We start from the raw sequence: 17,563 nt of genomic DNA, 5'->3' as shown, positions 1-17,563 counted from the left end.
GTATTGTGGAACTATTATTGACATAAGACTTGATATTGCTTATTCCATCTCCCTATTTTTATATGTTCATTTTACATGGTAAGGGAGAGTGTTAAAGCATGAAGGGTGATGTCGTGCTGTATTTGAGAGTTAAAGCACGAAGGGTGATGCCTTGCCGTATCTATTGATTCATGATGAAATTGAGAATAAAAGCACGAAGGGTAATGATGTGCCGTATTTATCATTTTATGGTGAGATTGAGAGTAAAATCACGAAGGGTGATACCTTGCCATTATTACTGTTTCATAGTGAGGATGAGAGTAAAAGCACGAAGGGTGACGTCATGCAGTTTTATTCATTATGCTTGTTCATTTTGTTGATTGAAGGTTTATTGACTGATTCTTGTTATTATTACCTGTTGTAGTTACCGTATCTTGTACCTTTTTCGCATGTCCCCTCACAATTGTACTTGTTAATTCTTTATCTGCCATTATTTTGTACGTATATTTACGTCTGTACAGGTTTAATTATGTGGGTGTCTTGTCATAGCTTCATCACTACCTCGTCGAGGTTAGGTACACTTACGCAGTACATTAGGTCGGTTGTACTCATACTACACTCTACACTTCTTGTGCAGACTTTGGTACTGGTCACCGCTGTCCGTGAGGCGTACCAGCTCAGATTGGCATTTGGATACTCGAGGTAGATCTGCTGGCGTCCGCAAACCTTAAAGTCCCCTTTCATTTCTCATATTTACTGTTCTTTTCATTCGAGACAGTTGTATTTATTTCAAACCATATTTTGTAGAGATTCTAGAAGCTCGTGAACTTGTGACTCCAGATCCGGGTTTAAATTATTGGTTTTATGTCATTTGTATTCCGTTTTAGTTCCTTTTCGACTGAATTGTTTTTACTTAATTGAATTTATTGAAAAATTGGTTTAAGGATTCTCTAACGTTGGCTTGCCTAGTAAGTAAAATGTTAGGCGCCATCACAGCCCTGAAGGTAGAAATTCCGGGTCGTGACAGTATCCTCTGTGGCTGTCGAATCCACACTGTCAAAAAAATCACGGAATGGGTTGTTCACTCTATGGGCCCCCTCGATGGGGCGTTCTTTTGCGACTTGGTCCTCGTTAAACATTGACTTTGTGAATGAGGGCGACTCGGAAATCTCTATCGGGTTGGGTGCTTCCTGTGAGACTTTGCATGCATCTCGGGAAGCCTTATTTCCTACCTCCACCTCGACCTCCCCGACTTGATGAAGAATAGCCTCGCCTCCCCCTGGTTCGGAGGTCCCTTGCCCTATGAGTTGTGGCGGCATACTAGCCACCAGATCGAAGGCTTCTCCTTCCCCCTCGGACTCATCCCTTAATCGATAGAGTGAGTTCGGGGATAGTGCTCGACCACTGGTGCTTCCCTTAGGTTTACGCGCCAATCTCTTCTTTGGCTGGGATCAGATACGAGATCTTCACTCAGAGAAAAAGACCTAACCAGTCTCGGTCCCTATCTTCATCGATGCTGGAAAACGGAGCCTTACTGGCCCGACGGGCCAGCTTAATCAGTCCACCTCGATAAAGTCGGGGCTATACAAATGCATAAGATGATCGATGGTGAATGGACACCCCTCGATCTTGCTCACGAAGAGGCGGAGGAGAATTACTATCCTCCAAAATGAAGGATGAATTTGACCAAGGGTCACCCCGTACCTCTTACATAAGGCAATGATGACCGGATCTAAGGGGCCCCACGTGAAGGGGTAAGTGTAAACACTTAAAACACCCTTCACATATGTAGTAATAGCGTCCTCGGGCGTGGGGATCACTACGTGTTTATCCGTCTACTTGCAATCTTCCTTGACCTTGGCGAGAACACTATCGATGACCGAGCATATATATCTCGAGACCGGCTCACACCGATCCGGTACCGAGGAGGTTTTCACGACCTTGAAATCAGCTCTGGTTGGGCACCCCGTAGGGACAAACATTTGCATAGGAGGTTTCGGTGTCGGTTCCTCGGCAGCGACAGACGAAATATTTTTCTCAACAACCGGCCGCGAAGCAGAGGGAGTTTCTTTTTGGGGAACAGATTTTGAAGTTTTTGCCATTTCTTTTAAATAGTGAAAAAAGTGGAGAAAGGAAGATGTTAATGAAAGAGAAGGTATGATTGACAGATGAGCAACTTTTGCGGATGTTTTCAGAAAATCGGAAAGGAAGAAGTTTGAATGTAATAAAACCAGAGAGTGAGAGTAATGAAATTTCTTAAAGCACAAGAGCAAAAAGTTTGAATGTAAAGTTCAAATGAATAGATGAGAGGATATTTATAGTTTTCCAAACGACGATGCACGTCTTGGAGTGGCCGACCATTAACTGACACACATTTAATGCCTAGAAGACTGGACTGATGGGACGTTTCAACTGTTCTTATCGCTTACGTCATGATTTTGTCGTTTACGTCATGATTTATCGAAGAGAAAATTGGGAGCTCACATCGTTTCTCGTCATTTACTCTCCGAAAAATAAGGGGACTATCTGTATACGGGTAAAATCAAACTCAGGATTTGACCGAGCATCCAACACGACAATTTGGGATCTAGAGATGGTGATAAAATTTCGGAGATCGGTTCTTGCCTTACCAAATTAGCCATCGGAACCACTAGACTTGCCTTCGGGTTTATCGAGGTCAACACCGATTCCGATCATAACGGTCTCAAAGAATTTATTGCCAGCTTATCCGACAGGGGTCTGAAATTCCCGTAACTAACCGGGGATTATGGCGAAAATCACATAACATACCAAAAAAGGGGCCAACGGTCAACAAATCAAGGACCTTTTACCTTTTATGGAATAATAGAATAATACCTTAAAAGTAGGTTCCTCTAATATATAAAGGATGTCTCATAATTCATGAAATATATTGTAACATACATTCAAAAGTAATACATTACCGCTACTCTTCTAGTTCTGATTCTTTGGTGCCTTGTTGTCAATAAAAGTATTTTCGGCCCGAGGGTGGCCAGCTTTCCTAGGCTGAAATTGTTCAATTCGCGTGGTTTGCAGTTAGTTTATCGTTATTTATTTCAACTTCTATCTAATTTATCGTTCCGTATCAAATTAATCGGCATATCTTTTAAATCACTAACTAATTCAATTGTTATCCGATTTTGATGGTAAACAATAACTCATTTTCATGAGCTCGCTTATTACATGAACTAATGAGCTCTTTGCTAGCTTATTACATGATCTCGATCTCTATTAAAATTCCCTAAGCTCATTAATGGGGAGAAATTAAAGATGGTCCAATATCCACGAAGCTAAAACTTAATCAAATTTTGTTTGAGAAAATACGTAACTATGATATCATATTGGATTTAGTTATATGCATTGACGGTTTAATGATTTCTTTTAGGCTATTAGTGTAATTCTCTTATAACACTTACTTATTATTTATTCTAAATTATCAAACTACTAAAAATTACATGTAATTAAGTGATACGATTGTGATAAGTAAGTGAAAAAACTCTTTCTAATTTATTGCATTACGAGTTCAAACTCCCTGGAGTGACTCAATTAACGTTTTTCTTTCTCCCATATTAATTATGGTAAAAAGAAAAAATGAAAATGTTTCAGTCTCCAGCATTTTCAAAAGAATAAATTATACTTAACCCCCTTCATGAACTTGTGAATGGAAATGACTCTTGAACAATATTTCCAGCGAGCTTTAACCTTAGTTATTACTACTTACTACTAATTCAAAATTTTTTGGTGAAAAGAAAAGTTTCTTATTAATCACCTACTAAAACAACCAGTTACAAAGATGTTCTCTATCTCCTGCCGCTAGTATCTACAAAATTACAACTGCATATCCTATGTGATTATGTAGTTCATCTATTCTACACTGTCTCTTTAATTCTATTTATACAAATTTTCTATCCATTCCATTTGTCACTTGCTTGTTTTTCCTCTATTCTGTATCTTGTATCTATATTCCTCCTTTATGTTCCTACATATTACTTGTTCTCTTGTCACCACCTGATTCCATACAGCATAATTCATGTTCTTCCATATTGTATATATCAGTGCAGCAAATACTGAGGGTACGAAATTTCTGCATTGCTTCCCTTTTGTTGTCCTGTTCAATTTTTTCCACACTATTTCAATTGACTCACCATTTTTCTGCATTCCCAACCAGTTTAATAATTCCTTGGCACATCGTTTAGACCATGTGCATTCAAAGAACAGGTGTTCCCTTGTTTCTTCCTTCTCACCACAAACTTGACATGTGGTTTCAGTAATTATCCCTATCTACTTCATTCTATCCATAGTCAACAACCTTCTATGTGCTGCCAACCAGCATATGTAGCTATGTTTTGGTGTATTTCCGGAGTTCCACACTCATCTGTTGTCCTGCCAGTATTCTTCATCCCTCATTCTCCATTTATATCCACTAGCCACAATGTATTTCCCGTTTGGAATCAACCATCCTTCTTCCTTGAAACCTGTTTTAAAGATATATCTGATATGGCATATCTTTTTCCAATACCACCACAGTCTTGAGGGTGTTTATACTGCCACCAATCTGTTCCTTTTATGTATATATGATTTACTCATTTTATTCATAGGTTGTCTTCTTTGTTTGCTATATGCCACACATATTTGTTTATTACTGCCTCATTCCATAATACTCAATCATTGATGCCCAATCCTCGTCCCTTTTTTCCTTTGCATATTGTCTTCCAAGCTATCAGCGGGACTCTATTATTGTGCACTTTCCCATCCCAAAAATAATTCTTGCATATCCCTGTGATAATCTTCATAATCTTTCTTGGCAATATAAATATTGAGGCCCAGTAAACATAGAGCTGCATCAGCACTGAGTTGATCAATTGTGCTCTCCCTGCATAAGACATATTTCTGCTCCCCCAGGTTTTAATTTTGCTTGGCATTTTCTCCACAAGCACTTTACAATCCATACTAGACGGTGTTTTTGGTGATATAGGTACACCTAAGTATTTAAATGGTAGTCTCCCTTCTTTATACCATATTAACTCACATATCTCATTCATCTGTTGCCTATTAATATTGGCACTGAAAATATTGGACTTTGTACTATTTGTTGTCAACCCTGATGCTTAAGAGAAAGATGTCAGACCTCTGATTAACATTACTGCATGTGGTTCACCTTTGCAGAATAGAAGTACATCATCTCTAAAGCATAAATGGTTCAGCCCTAAACTCTTGCATTTTGGATGATATGCAAACCCTTGTTGTTGTCCAACCATCTCCATTATTCTTGCGAGATATTCCATACATATCACAAATATCAATGGTGAGATTGGAGCCCCTTGTCTCAATCCTCTCTTCCCTTCAATGTTCCCATATAAGCCCCCATTTATTTCTAATGAATAACTAGTAGTGGTGATGCACTCCATAACCCATTGAATAAATGTTGTATGGTAGTTCAGTGCCATCATTATTTCCTTGACAAACACCCATTCCACACTGTCATAAGCTTTCTTCAAGTCAATTTTTATCAGACAACTACTTGTTGTGGCCTTTCTGTTATATAGTCTAACTAGATCATGGCATATCAATATATTTTGTACTATTGATCTTTCTTCAATAAAAGCACTTTGACTTGGTGATATTATGTTTGGCAAGCTTTCTTTTAGCCTGCTACACAATACTTTTGAGATCACTTTGTATATAGTACTACATCAAGCTATTGGTCTGTAGTCTCCTACTAATTCAACATGTGTCCCTTTTGGAATCAAAGTGATGACAGTTTTGTTCAGAACTTTCAGCATCTTGCCAGATTTAAAGAATTCAGTTACATATTCCTCTACATCTTGCCCAGCTATGTTCCATACATCTTTGACGAACTGGCTACCATATCCATCAATCCCTGGTGATTTCTCCCCTGGTATACTCCATAATATTTTTTTAATCTCTTCTCTTGTGACTGTTTTCACCATTTTCTATTTCTGAGCTTCATCAATGATTGCCCCTTTACTTATAAGTGCATTACATACATGTGACCTCTCCTTATTTTTTGTTCCTAGTAGCTTTGTATAAAACTCAATAAAAGCTTGTGCCACTATTTCTGGTTAGTCCTGTTCTGTCCTAGTAGTATCTTTGATGGAGAAAATCCTCTTTTCATTCCTTCTTGCCTTCACATACCCATGAAATATTTTAGTATTTTGATCTCCATATTGCAGACATGTGATCTTACTTTTCTGCCTTAGGAATTTCTCTCTTGCATGTTGCCACTGCATGCATTCTCTAGCTTAGTTGTGCTCCTCCTCCTTTAGGCTCATATTATAAGAGTCCTTTTGTATCCTCATCTGGCACACCTTGAGTGTCTCCATACTTTGTTCAGCTTTGATTTATACTACTGCAAATTTTCCTTTGTTCAAGTTTTTCATTACTCTTTTCAGTCTGTTTAGTTTTCCCATCATTTGATACATTTTAGTCCCTTTGATGTGCTTTTTCCAGTTCTCTTTTACTTTTTCATGGAAGTCACTAGCCATGCTCCACATATTAAACTATCTAAATATTTTTTGTTGTATCTTTCTTGGTTGCTCCCATCTTACCAATGATGGGCAATGATCAAACAATCCCCCATTTTGGTAGTGCACTTCCGAGTCTGGTAGTGTAGTCATACAATCATTATTTGTTAATACTCTATCAATCCTGCTCATCGCTTTATCTTCTCCTTCCTGTTTGTTGTTCCAGGTATAGAAGGATTCTGATGATTTCATCTCTTGCATCTCACATTTTAGCATACACTCTTTAAATCCTTTTATTTCTGCATAAGTAACTTTGCTTCCAATTCTTTCATCTGATTGCAGTACATTATTGAAGTCACCCATTATTGCCCAAGGTCCTTTACTTTGTTTATGAATTTCCTTTATGTCTTCCCATAGTTTTCTCCTCATGCCATTGTCATTGAATCCATATACCCATGTAACTTCCATTTCCTTTTTTGTTCCAATGTGCTTAATAGCACAATGAATCACATGTTCACCAGTTCTTCTAATGTCCACCTTATAGATATGAGGTTTCCATAATAGCCAAATTCTTTCACCCGGGTGTTTATCCAGATTAGTAAAAAATGACCATTCCCTACAAAGATTAAGAAAGGCTTTTAAAATCTTTGTTCTCTTAATCCTTGTTTCTAGGAGCCCAAACATTCCTACTTGAAAGTTATGCATAAAGAGCAGCACATCCCTCTGTTTTTGAGGTCTGTTTAGGCCCCTTACATTCCATAATCCTAACTTATCCATGAGGAAGGGGCCCTGCCCCATTGCCTCCACTTCTTGGACCCTCCCCTTTTTTTGTCACTCCTGCATTTGATGTACTAGTTTCCTGAGCCTTTTGATTACCACCAGTTATTTCTTTTGTGTTCCTCAATGCATCGAAGATGTTTCCTATTGTTATTGGTTTCCTTACTTGCCAATTCAATAACATCTGATTTCTGCCTTTTTCTACCCCTCCTTGTTGCTGCTTTGTGGCTTCTTGTCTCTCATTTCCTTATTTGATTTGTCTTGTGTTTCTTTTGTTTGTGCAGGTTTTTCCCCTTGCTTCTGAATTTTCATCTCCTTGCGTGTGTCTTCTCCATTATTTTACTGTGTTTGTTTTTGCCGTTGCATTATTTCATTCCTCCTGCATTCCTCGATGGTGTGTCCAAAGTTATTACATTTCGTACACAAGACTAGTTTCCATTCATATACTACTTCATGTTCCACTATCTTCCCCGTCTCATTTTCAAACATCACCTTGGAAGGATACTGTTGATTTGGTATCATTTCAACTAGTACCCTCGCAAATGTTAGCCTCTCCTTCTTTGTGGTTGCATTATCCGCACGAAGAGGTTTACCCATTAGCCCAGCAATTTTTGTTAGAGCACATTTTCCCCAATATTTGATGTCCAGGGCCATTAAACGAACCCAGACTGGAATTCGTTCAATAGAGTCTTTGGTACATTCCATATCCAGCCTCCATGGTTTCACCACAATTGGCTTTCTATCAAACATTTGTACTCCCTCCTCCACCACCTTATTCGGACTCTCTAATTTATGAAATTTTACAATAAACACCCTATATTTATTTGCACAATTTTATCAATTCCTAGTGTACCCCATATGCGCCGAAAATATCCCTCCATTACAATTTAGGAGGATTGGGCCCAAGCACTTAGCAGATCACTGTTGTGTTCCAGTATTCAACTTCTTCCTGAATGTCATCCATTGTTATTTTCACATTGATTACCCTTTGTTCCCCGTTAGCAAGTCATTATCAGTTTTCTCTGGGATCGGCCCAACAATTTTACTCCATGATGAACTTAGGGTTTGTGATTTACCTTGTCCTGAGCTTTCCGCTTCTTCTTCTACAACATCCGCCCATGATTTGGTGGATTGTTGTCTCGGCGTTTGAACTAATTTTCTTGTTTGATTGATTCGTACTGGTGTAACCATCTGCTCAATCGGTAATGGTACTATCCCTTGTATCATATTTGGATTTTTGAATTTTCTCGCATCTGCAGTTTGAGGTCCATTCCATGGCTGTTGATTTCCCCCACTTTGTGTGTTTTTTCCCCTCTCGATTTTGTATTCCTCGCCATGGTTAACTTTCACTAAGGATGAGTGCTCATTCTAGAGAGAGAAGCTTTTAGATTTTAAATGTTAGTTATCGAATAAAACTGCTAAAACTGTTTGATATATTGCTAATTCAAAATTCTAACTCTTGTAATGTTCAGTAACAAGCCGAGCATTATGAGTTTTGTTACTCCACGAAAAGCTTTTTAAAAATTAATCGAGTTAATATTTAAGAAAAATATTCTGTTAATTATCTACTTATTTAATAAAAGGGTAAAAATCATTTTGATCCCCCAACTCTACCTTAAAAATCAAACGACTACTCCAACATTAAACAATATACATTCTACTCCTCCTACCATATGCATTGTCTATTTTTCCCTTGACATTTTCAATTCTTTATCTCTGCACATAATATTTTTATATTATATAAGTTATACTTTATCGATATATTCACAAGTCTTATTATACATTTTATAATTAAACTCAGTAAAATATAACTAGAATAGTACTTTTATGAATTTGTAACAAAATTTATTCTTACTCCTTTTTATTGTTACTTTAATATTAAGTATATAAGTATATATATAAATTTAAGTTTATCTTTTATTCTCTATTTTATATATATATATATATATATATATATATATATATATATATATATATATATATATATATATATATATATATGTTTGAATTTTTATTGTCATTAACGAAATATTTCTAAATTATAAATTAGAGAACATTTAAGGCATAAAATATCTAATCTTTAGGAATTTATTACTATAAAATTTATCTCTATTTTAATTACTATTTTTTATATTACTGCACTAAGTATATCTTTATGCAGTTCTCACTAATTTTTATTATCAATATGCATAAGGAGCGTTTTGAGTTTTAATTGATATTAATAAGATTTTTTTACTCTATTATTTTAATGGAGCTCACTTATTTTATTATTCAGTTTCAATTAAATTTAATATGATTGATAACTATTTTTCACTTCTTTTTTTTAAAAAAATCATTTTTTCTACAGGTTAATTCATAATATAGATCAACAAAAATATTGTGATATTAAAAAAGTAAAAAAATAAATAGATAAAGACATGATAGACTTGAGGGTAAAATAGATATTTTAAAAATATAATTGAGTTTTGAGTTTGGAGGAGCGGAATGTCAATTGTTTATAGTTAGAGGAGAAGTTTGATTTTTAAGGTAAACTTGACGGATCAAAATAATTTCCACCCTTAGCAAAATCCATTTAATTTATGAAAGTTAATTAACAGATATATTGCGGTAAATTAAAATACTAACGGAGAATACCAAAATGGCAATTTTCCTAATTTATGTTTCCTTAACAAATTCTTCATCAGTCTATAAAGCAGGCAAGGACTCTCCTCGCCGATAAAATTCCGAAAATTCAAACGACTCTTCGTAATCAAACAATCCCTCCACTGTCACAAAATCACCGTTACTGTAGACGCCGTAGCTATTTCCGTCACCGGCTCCAACGTTCATCCCGAACTCGAACGAGTCAAAACTCTGTAACTCGCTCTCAAATCTAATTCCAGCGGCATTCTCCGGCGTGTTAATTCTCGCGTTAACATGGTCATCAGAAGCTGAAATGGTGGGAGGGAGGCCGAGATCGTCATCCGAAGCTTCTAGAAGGTAGCCTAGGTCTGGTTGAGCAGGCTGAGTTGACGGATGAACAATCTCTTCTTCGAAGCTCCTGATTACCGAGTCAAGATCCTGAACCTCCGGTAGATGGTCTGTAACAGTTTCCGGTTCATCTAAGATGTCCAGTATTTCTTCTCTGATCTGCTTGACGTCCGGCGAGTACAAGCCTAGGTCGGCATCGGTCTCGGCGGAGTTAAGGTTCACCTCAGGCTCCGAGTTAACTCGGTTCAACTCGTGTGAGTTGAGAACTGCCTCCTCCTCCTCTATATGCACTCGCTTTGACCCGGCCGAGGCCGACTTCGAGTCTTCTCGGGATCGCTTGTTACGGTTTATCTCGGGTTTACCCACCTCCATAAGGTGAATGGTAAATTAGGAATTAGATTGATGTAAGGGGATATTTTAGTAAAAGCACAACAGAAATGAAGGGTTGGTTGAAGTGAAATGAAAAAAGTGGTTAGGAAAGTAATTACAGTCGTTTGGTTAAAGGTTATATATTTTCTAGTCTACTAGAAAGACAAAGAAAATGGTTAAAAATGCTAAGATTATGCTTGTAGGGTTGGATTTGTAGAGTAGCCAGTGAGGGAGAAAATGAAGCAAAATATTGGGTTATATAGTAGGCAAGGATAGAAATGCAAATGATATAAATTTTGAAAGTGACAGAGATATGATGTTTGTTTGGTTGAGATGGAAACATGTGACTGAGAGGAGTGGGTGGGGCTTACGTGGATGGAGGGAAAAAAGTATTTTGAGGGGGCATTTATATTTGATAGAGAGGTGGGTGGGGGAGGAATTTTAGGGAGAGATTCAAATTTTTGGGTGGTATTTTAATAGTGGAAGGAAAATTGCAAGTCCACACCTTCACTATTTCCATCCCTATCATCACAATTTCACATACATCTTGCCTTATTCTTTTCCTTTTCTTTTCTTTTTTTTATACTAAGAAGATTTGGATTCTCCTTTTTCTTGTCACTTTCTTGTTTCTGCAAGTAATAAATTCATAACATTTTACTTCCATTTGAGTTCCGAATTTCAAGTCCGCTTCCGAGACCACTGTTTTCGGATGGGTTAAATTGGAGTAATTGAGTCGGAATTTAAGATTTATGGGTTCAAATTTATAATTTTATTACATCCTATATAATTTAATAAAATCAAAATTTATTACTTTATTATATATATATTTAATAATTTTTTGAATAAAAATATAAGGTATGAGTGACGAAGACAGATTTATAGTCCAAATTATGGGGTACGAGAACCTATGATCTTTTTGTTAACTGAATATTTTATGTACATATTTTTAGTATTGGTTTAATATTATTAGTTAACGCCTATTGAGTTATTTATTCAAAAGAACATGAGTAGATACTCATATTCAAAATATCCAGAATCCGCTTCTAATATTAAGTGAAAATATATAGACCCATAGCCTCTGCACTTCCTTTTTCCACAAGTTGGTTACTGTGGTGATTTGAGCTGAGGTCTCTCAGAAATTGCCGCTCTATCCCTCTGGGATATGGGTAAGGTATGAGTACATTATATTCTTCCTAAATCTCACTTGTGGAATTTTTCTGGATTGTTATTGTTGTTGTTTATTGGGGTGATCAGTTTCAGCAGACTTATAGCCTGTTTGGCCAAGTTTCTGTTTATTTTGAGAAATATTTTTTTTCAAAAGTGTTTTTTTTTTTAAAATTCTTTGGTGAGAATCGGTTTGTGTTTGGCTAATTAATTTAAAAAGTACTTTTGAGCAGTAATTAGTGTTTCGCCAAACTTTTGAAAACTGCTTCTAATTGTATTTTTGTCAAAAGTATTTCTCAGAAAAGTGCTTTTGGAGAGAAGTTACATTTTCTGCTTCTCAAATTCTGTTTCTGCTTCTGCTTCTCCTCAAAAGCATTTTTTTCCTTAAAAACTTGGCCAAACACCTCAATATTTAGCCAAAAGTACTTTCGGCAAAAAAAAAGTATTTTTGACCCCAAAAAAAGCTTGGCCAAACATGCTAATATTTCCCTAACCAACGATCTTTTCTTGTTTAATTCCTCTATTTTCTTAAATTATTCCTAATAAAAATTTTGACAACGTCACATTATCGGGATTATAATCTTACTATATTAAAAGTAAGAAGACCCTTAATAAAATATCGTTCGCCTTTTTTATCCTTTAAAAAATATATTTTATATTGGATAAATTTATAAAATCATAAAAATTACCTAATATTTAGGAGTTCGAAACCAAATAAATTTGTTTCCAGTATAATTCTGTATTGGAGATCTTTTCCTAATAAGTCTGCACGAAATATTAAGAAAATAAAAACGAATGCAAAAAATTAGGGGAAACGTTTCTTTTCCAACAAGAACTCGCCCATTTGTGTAAATCTTTTATTTTTTGTCCTTGTATTTATTCATACCGGACCAATTTTGCCTCTTTAATCCTTTCATACGAACATTTCGTTGTTCTTAAGATTTTAATTATAAGTATTCCTTAGAAGCTTGGTTGTTTACTCCGTTTCTTTTCTACTCTTAGAATCTACTAAGACATGCTAGAAAGAATATCTACCATTAGGTTTTTAAAATAGTAATTATTGTTGAAAAAATAGTAATAATCATTAATTTGTGATAAAATTTTAATTTATCGTTTGTTGAGGAGGAAACATACAAGTTTGAAATATCATTTAAAATTTAATGCATATTCCCGTTAAATAGATGGAAAATGTCTTTGTCTTTTGGTAAAAAAGAAATTAATATTTACTAAAAATATTTATTACATAATTTTCCTAAAAAATAGGAATTAGCGATAAAATTCATCTTGGCTTATAGGAATTTGGATAATATGTCGTTATCGCCACTAAATAAAATTAGCAATGAATTTTTATTATGTAAGTATAAAATTTATTCGTCGCTAATTCTTTTTCTTTTTATAGTTGACGTCTCTAGAGTACATATATCTAGATGATCATATTGATACGAAACTAAAACAAAATAACGGGATACATAATAAATCATCCATATGCTTTCAAATATATCTTGGTTACATGTTATCATGCGTAGTTAGGCAATCCGTTATTTTATTGACTAAATAAGATTAATATTTATCATTTTCAAGAGCTTAAATTTTTTATATTTTATTTTATAACTCATATAAATTTTAATAATATCTTTATGTAATTTTTATAAATTTATACATTGATATATAGTACAAACGCATAGCCGCGTATAGTAAAATTAGCTATTAAAAAAATATATGTGACTAGTCAACTTTTGGATCCATGCAAGGTGCCACGTCTTTAATCAGAACCACCACATGGCCAAATATAGCGCAATATCCGCTTGCAAAGGGCAGAGATTGGCCTTTCACCTTCCTAATGAGTTGGGGAAAACAGGGGACTCGTCTTACGCAACGACTGTTGTGTATATTTATCATTTTCATAAACAAACCAATATGATGATGTACTTGCGCAGAGAAATTGATGACAGCGCCGTTTTATAAAGTTTTAGGTTGGTGTTATCTTTTTCTTATTATATATTACTCCACATAAACCCAACTAATAATGTACACAACAGATGATGACACCATTTTCATTGGGTTATATTTTGGTGCAGTGTTTTCTTCCAAATGGCTTTTGGTGAAAGGACTTTAACTTTTCAGAAATCTAAAAACGAAAAGAGAGAAAACGGAGAGATTTTTATTTTTACACATTTTTTTTTTTTTTTTAATATTATGAAGGGTTTGTATTGGGTAAAATATGCTACGGCACGTGGCCAACAAAGAAGAGGATATGTGGAACCAAAGCCGGGAGGACATAAAACCGGGCGCAGCTATTCCGTGTGTCACCGAAAAAGGCAAGTTCATAAAGGCATTAAGCACGATGCACCCGGTGGCAACTAATGAAAAATATTTTACAGCATTAAAAAGTAACGGCTCGTTACAAAGTTGTGAGCATTTTTGTTTACCGTTAGGTTTTCATTATCGCACTTCAATAATTGTCACTAGTGGTGAACCCTACCATTATGCCCACTGAGCTATAAATAATATGCTCAATGCCCATTGTAAAGACAGGTTTTTAGACATTAAAGAATATATTCTAACACAACATCTTGATACTATTCTTCTCTCTCGAGCTTGTTGATTATTGTACCCGGAGACTCTGTCCTCGGGCTCATCAGATCTACAGTTCCATCTGTATTTTGAGCTAAGTAGTTCGCATCCAAACTAATTAATTCATCACTTCTTCGGATCAGACCAAACTATCTGTCTAGAAACCACGAACAAATTCAACTGTACCAATTTTTGGGTAAACAGTTTGGCGCCCACCGTGAGGCCTAGACAGCCGTGCGATTAAATTGGTCCTTATTTTTTCTCCATTCACAAGCTTTGATCGTTTTCTATCTTAGCAAAAAATCACAAAAAATGGCAATCAATACCGTTAACAACGCCCACAATCCCGAAATTCAAGGGGGACATTCTCATTTTGAGGACTCAATCAGCAACACTCGCAATGAGGGGGATGACGCTACACCGCTATATGGCGGGAGATACCCTAGACAAGTACGAGAGGCAACTCATGATGGTGCCGACGAAGGGCGCGTGGCGGATGCAGTAAGGATCCTGCAAGAGCAACAAGCAATCATCCTAAGTCATCTCACGCGACAAGATTAGGTTATGACGGAACTAAAGCATGCACTGTCAGGTGCTTCAAATAATGCGAACAGGCGAGATCCAAGTCCTCATGTCGTTCCTGCAAATCAAACATCGTAGAGAATCGACAACAACACTCCCAAGGGTGAAGTTGGCTCCGACGGGGCTGTGGGGAGTAGATCTGGCCTCAACAACGACAACGACCCATTTAAGGAAGAACTTTTGCGGTTCATGAAGGAAGTTAATTCCCACATGGATCAGATCTCGGGCGCACCACCGATATTGAAAGGTCCGAACTCGAATAAGTATATTCAATTATCGTACAAGCCGAGTGCGGCCCCGGAACTAATCCCTAAGCGGTCTAGAATACCTTAAGTGCCCAAAAAGGATAGAACTTCAGATCCACATGAGCACATTACCACATATACAACGGCGGTAAAGGAAAATTATTTGGCTCCTCACGAAATTGAGTATGTATTATTAAAGAAATTTGGTGAGACTCTCACGAAGTGAGCCTTGACACGGTACTCATTACTGCCCGAGCACTCCATAGATTCCTTCGAAATGCTCGCAGATTCATTCATCAAGGCCCATGCCGGTGCCAGAAAGGTACAAGCCCAAAAGACTGACATATTCACAATCACGCAGGGAGAATTCGAGTTATTACGAAGATTCGTTTGCTAGTTCCAGAAGAAAAGGATGTTGTTACCGGCTGTCCCGGATGAATGGGCAGCTGAAGCGTTCACTAAGGGTTTAAATCCGAGAAGTTCAGACGCTTCCCGGAAGTTGAAGGAAAGTCTGCTTGAGTTTCAAGCAACAACTTGAGCGAATGTCCACAACCGGTACGAGTCAAAAATTAGGATCGAAGACGGTCAGGTTGACTTTTCGTCATCGACAAAAGGACGGGAGAAGAACAAAGAAAAAATTAAAGACGATGTTGACTCGGATAGACGAACTCCAGGGGGCCGGTTTCTGCCCTACAGGCGGATGGAAGGCCGTGGCAGGTAGGGTTGTGCATAATTTGGTAAATACCGAATTACCGTACCAAAATCAAAAATTTTGGTATTTGGTATTCGATATTTTGGTATTCGGTATGGTATTTGGTTTAAGTTTTAAAAAAATATGGTATTAGGTATTTTAAAATAAAATACTGAAATACTGATACCGTACCGAAATATATAATATATTACACGAAACATATAATATTAATTATAACATAAATATAAAAAATTTAAAATTTTTCTTTATTCTCTAAGTTCATCAATTTATTCTAAGAAAGTAAGAAGACATTTCTAATGATCAAATTTATTCCTCTATGTGTAGTTTTTTCTCTCTAGGTTGATATTTGATGATTTTTGACTTAGTTTTGTACTTTTGAGTACTTTAATAAAGAATATTATAGTCTATGACTCTATGCATTTGTTAGTATTCAAACCGAATAAACTGAAGTTACCGAACAAACCAAAACTGAAAGGATAAAACCGAACCATACCGAATTTAATTAGGTACGGTATTGGTATAGCATTTTGAGAAACAGAATACCAAAAATACCAAACCGAAATGTCTAAATACCGTACCGTATCGACCGACGAACACCCCTAGTGGCAGGGATATCCGGACGACAGACAAATTCACCGTTGACAAGAGGATCGATCGTGGGCGGAACAACAGATCGCTTCAAGATAGAGAAATCTCAGGACCATAAGGTTCTTCTTATCCAAAGTTATCAGAATATAACTTCAACGTCAGCGTGGTGGAATTAGTCTTGGCCATCAGATATATCAAATAGGCACGATTTTCGAGAACTGTGAGCTCTGACCCCAGCCAGAGGGACCTAAATTTATGGTGTGAATACCATGACACTAATGGTCATCGGACTGGAGACTGCCGACGCCTCCGGGAGGAAGTGGCAACGCTGTTAAGGAATGGTCACCTCAGAGAATTATTGAGTGACCGAGCCAAAAATAACTATGTCCAGGACAGGGCGATGCGTAAACCTCGAAAGCAGGAGAGGAACCTCCCGGCCAAATGATCAACGTGATCTTGGGGGGGGAGAGGGGGGAACGGGATCAATGGGATCACCTTTTCGGCCGCAAAGAAGATAAAAGTATCAACAACCCATAGTATGAGGCTCCGGGAAGATGATATCGCATTCAAGGATGAAGATGCAGACGAATTACTACTGCCGCACGGAGTCGGAACAACATCAAGTACCAAGGTATTTCCAAGTACCGGAAGAAACAAACGCAACTAAGTCCACGATAGAAGAACTAGAGCAAGTTGCGCTGTTCGAAGAATTCCTAGAAAGGAAATTTCATTTGGGAACAGGACTACGCCCGGAGCTCAGGTCTACTATTATCGAATTCCTTAAAATTAACGTTTATTTTTTTGCATGGCCATACGAGGCTATGACAAGAATCCCGACAGAGATAGTTGTGCATAAGTTAAGCTTGGATCCGAGCATACCTCTGGTAAGACAAAAGAAGCGCCCTATTGCAAAAGCAAGGAATAAATTCGTCAGAGAAGAGGTAACCCGTCTACTTAAGATTGGTTCGATCCGAGAGGTAAGATATCCAGATTGGCTAGCTAATATAGTAGTGGTTCCCAAGAAAAATAATAAATTTTGCATATGCGTAGATTATAAGGATCTTAATAAGGCATGTCCAAAGGACTCATTCCCATTGCCG

At 36.7% G+C, this 17,563-nt stretch overlaps 1 protein-coding gene and 1 long non-coding RNA gene across 3 annotated transcripts; one reads left to right on the top strand and one right to left on the bottom strand.

The window, feature by feature from the left end:
• Positions 1-6,518: 6,518 nt before the first annotated feature.
• Positions 6,519-7,280, bottom strand: LOC142169847 (uncharacterized). Its single transcript, XM_075231773.1, has one exon. It carries the CDS (start codon positions 7,278-7,280, stop codon positions 6,519-6,521), a length of 762 nt encoding a protein of 253 aa, XP_075087874.1.
• Positions 7,281-9,559: 2,279 nt separating this feature from the next.
• LOC142169496 (uncharacterized) lies at positions 9,560-14,344 on the top strand. 2 transcript variants are annotated; one of them, XR_012699446.1, is made up of 2 exons: positions 9,560-11,769; positions 13,965-14,344. It is a non-coding gene; the product is annotated as an uncharacterized LOC142169496 (long non-coding RNA). The 2 variants fall into 2 exon arrangements; XR_012699447.1 differs by lacking the exon at positions 13,965-14,344 and adding an exon at positions 13,514-13,854.
• Positions 14,345-17,563: the final 3,219 nt, after the last annotated feature.

Source organism: Nicotiana tabacum, chromosome 15 (assembly GCF_000715075.1).
Source record: "Nicotiana tabacum cultivar K326 chromosome 15, ASM71507v2, whole genome shotgun sequence".
NCBI classification, from domain to species: Eukaryota; Viridiplantae; Streptophyta; class Magnoliopsida; order Solanales; family Solanaceae; genus Nicotiana; species Nicotiana tabacum.
The sequence above is the reverse complement of the archived record's forward strand: the minus strand, read 5'-3'. Positions and strand labels throughout refer to the sequence as shown.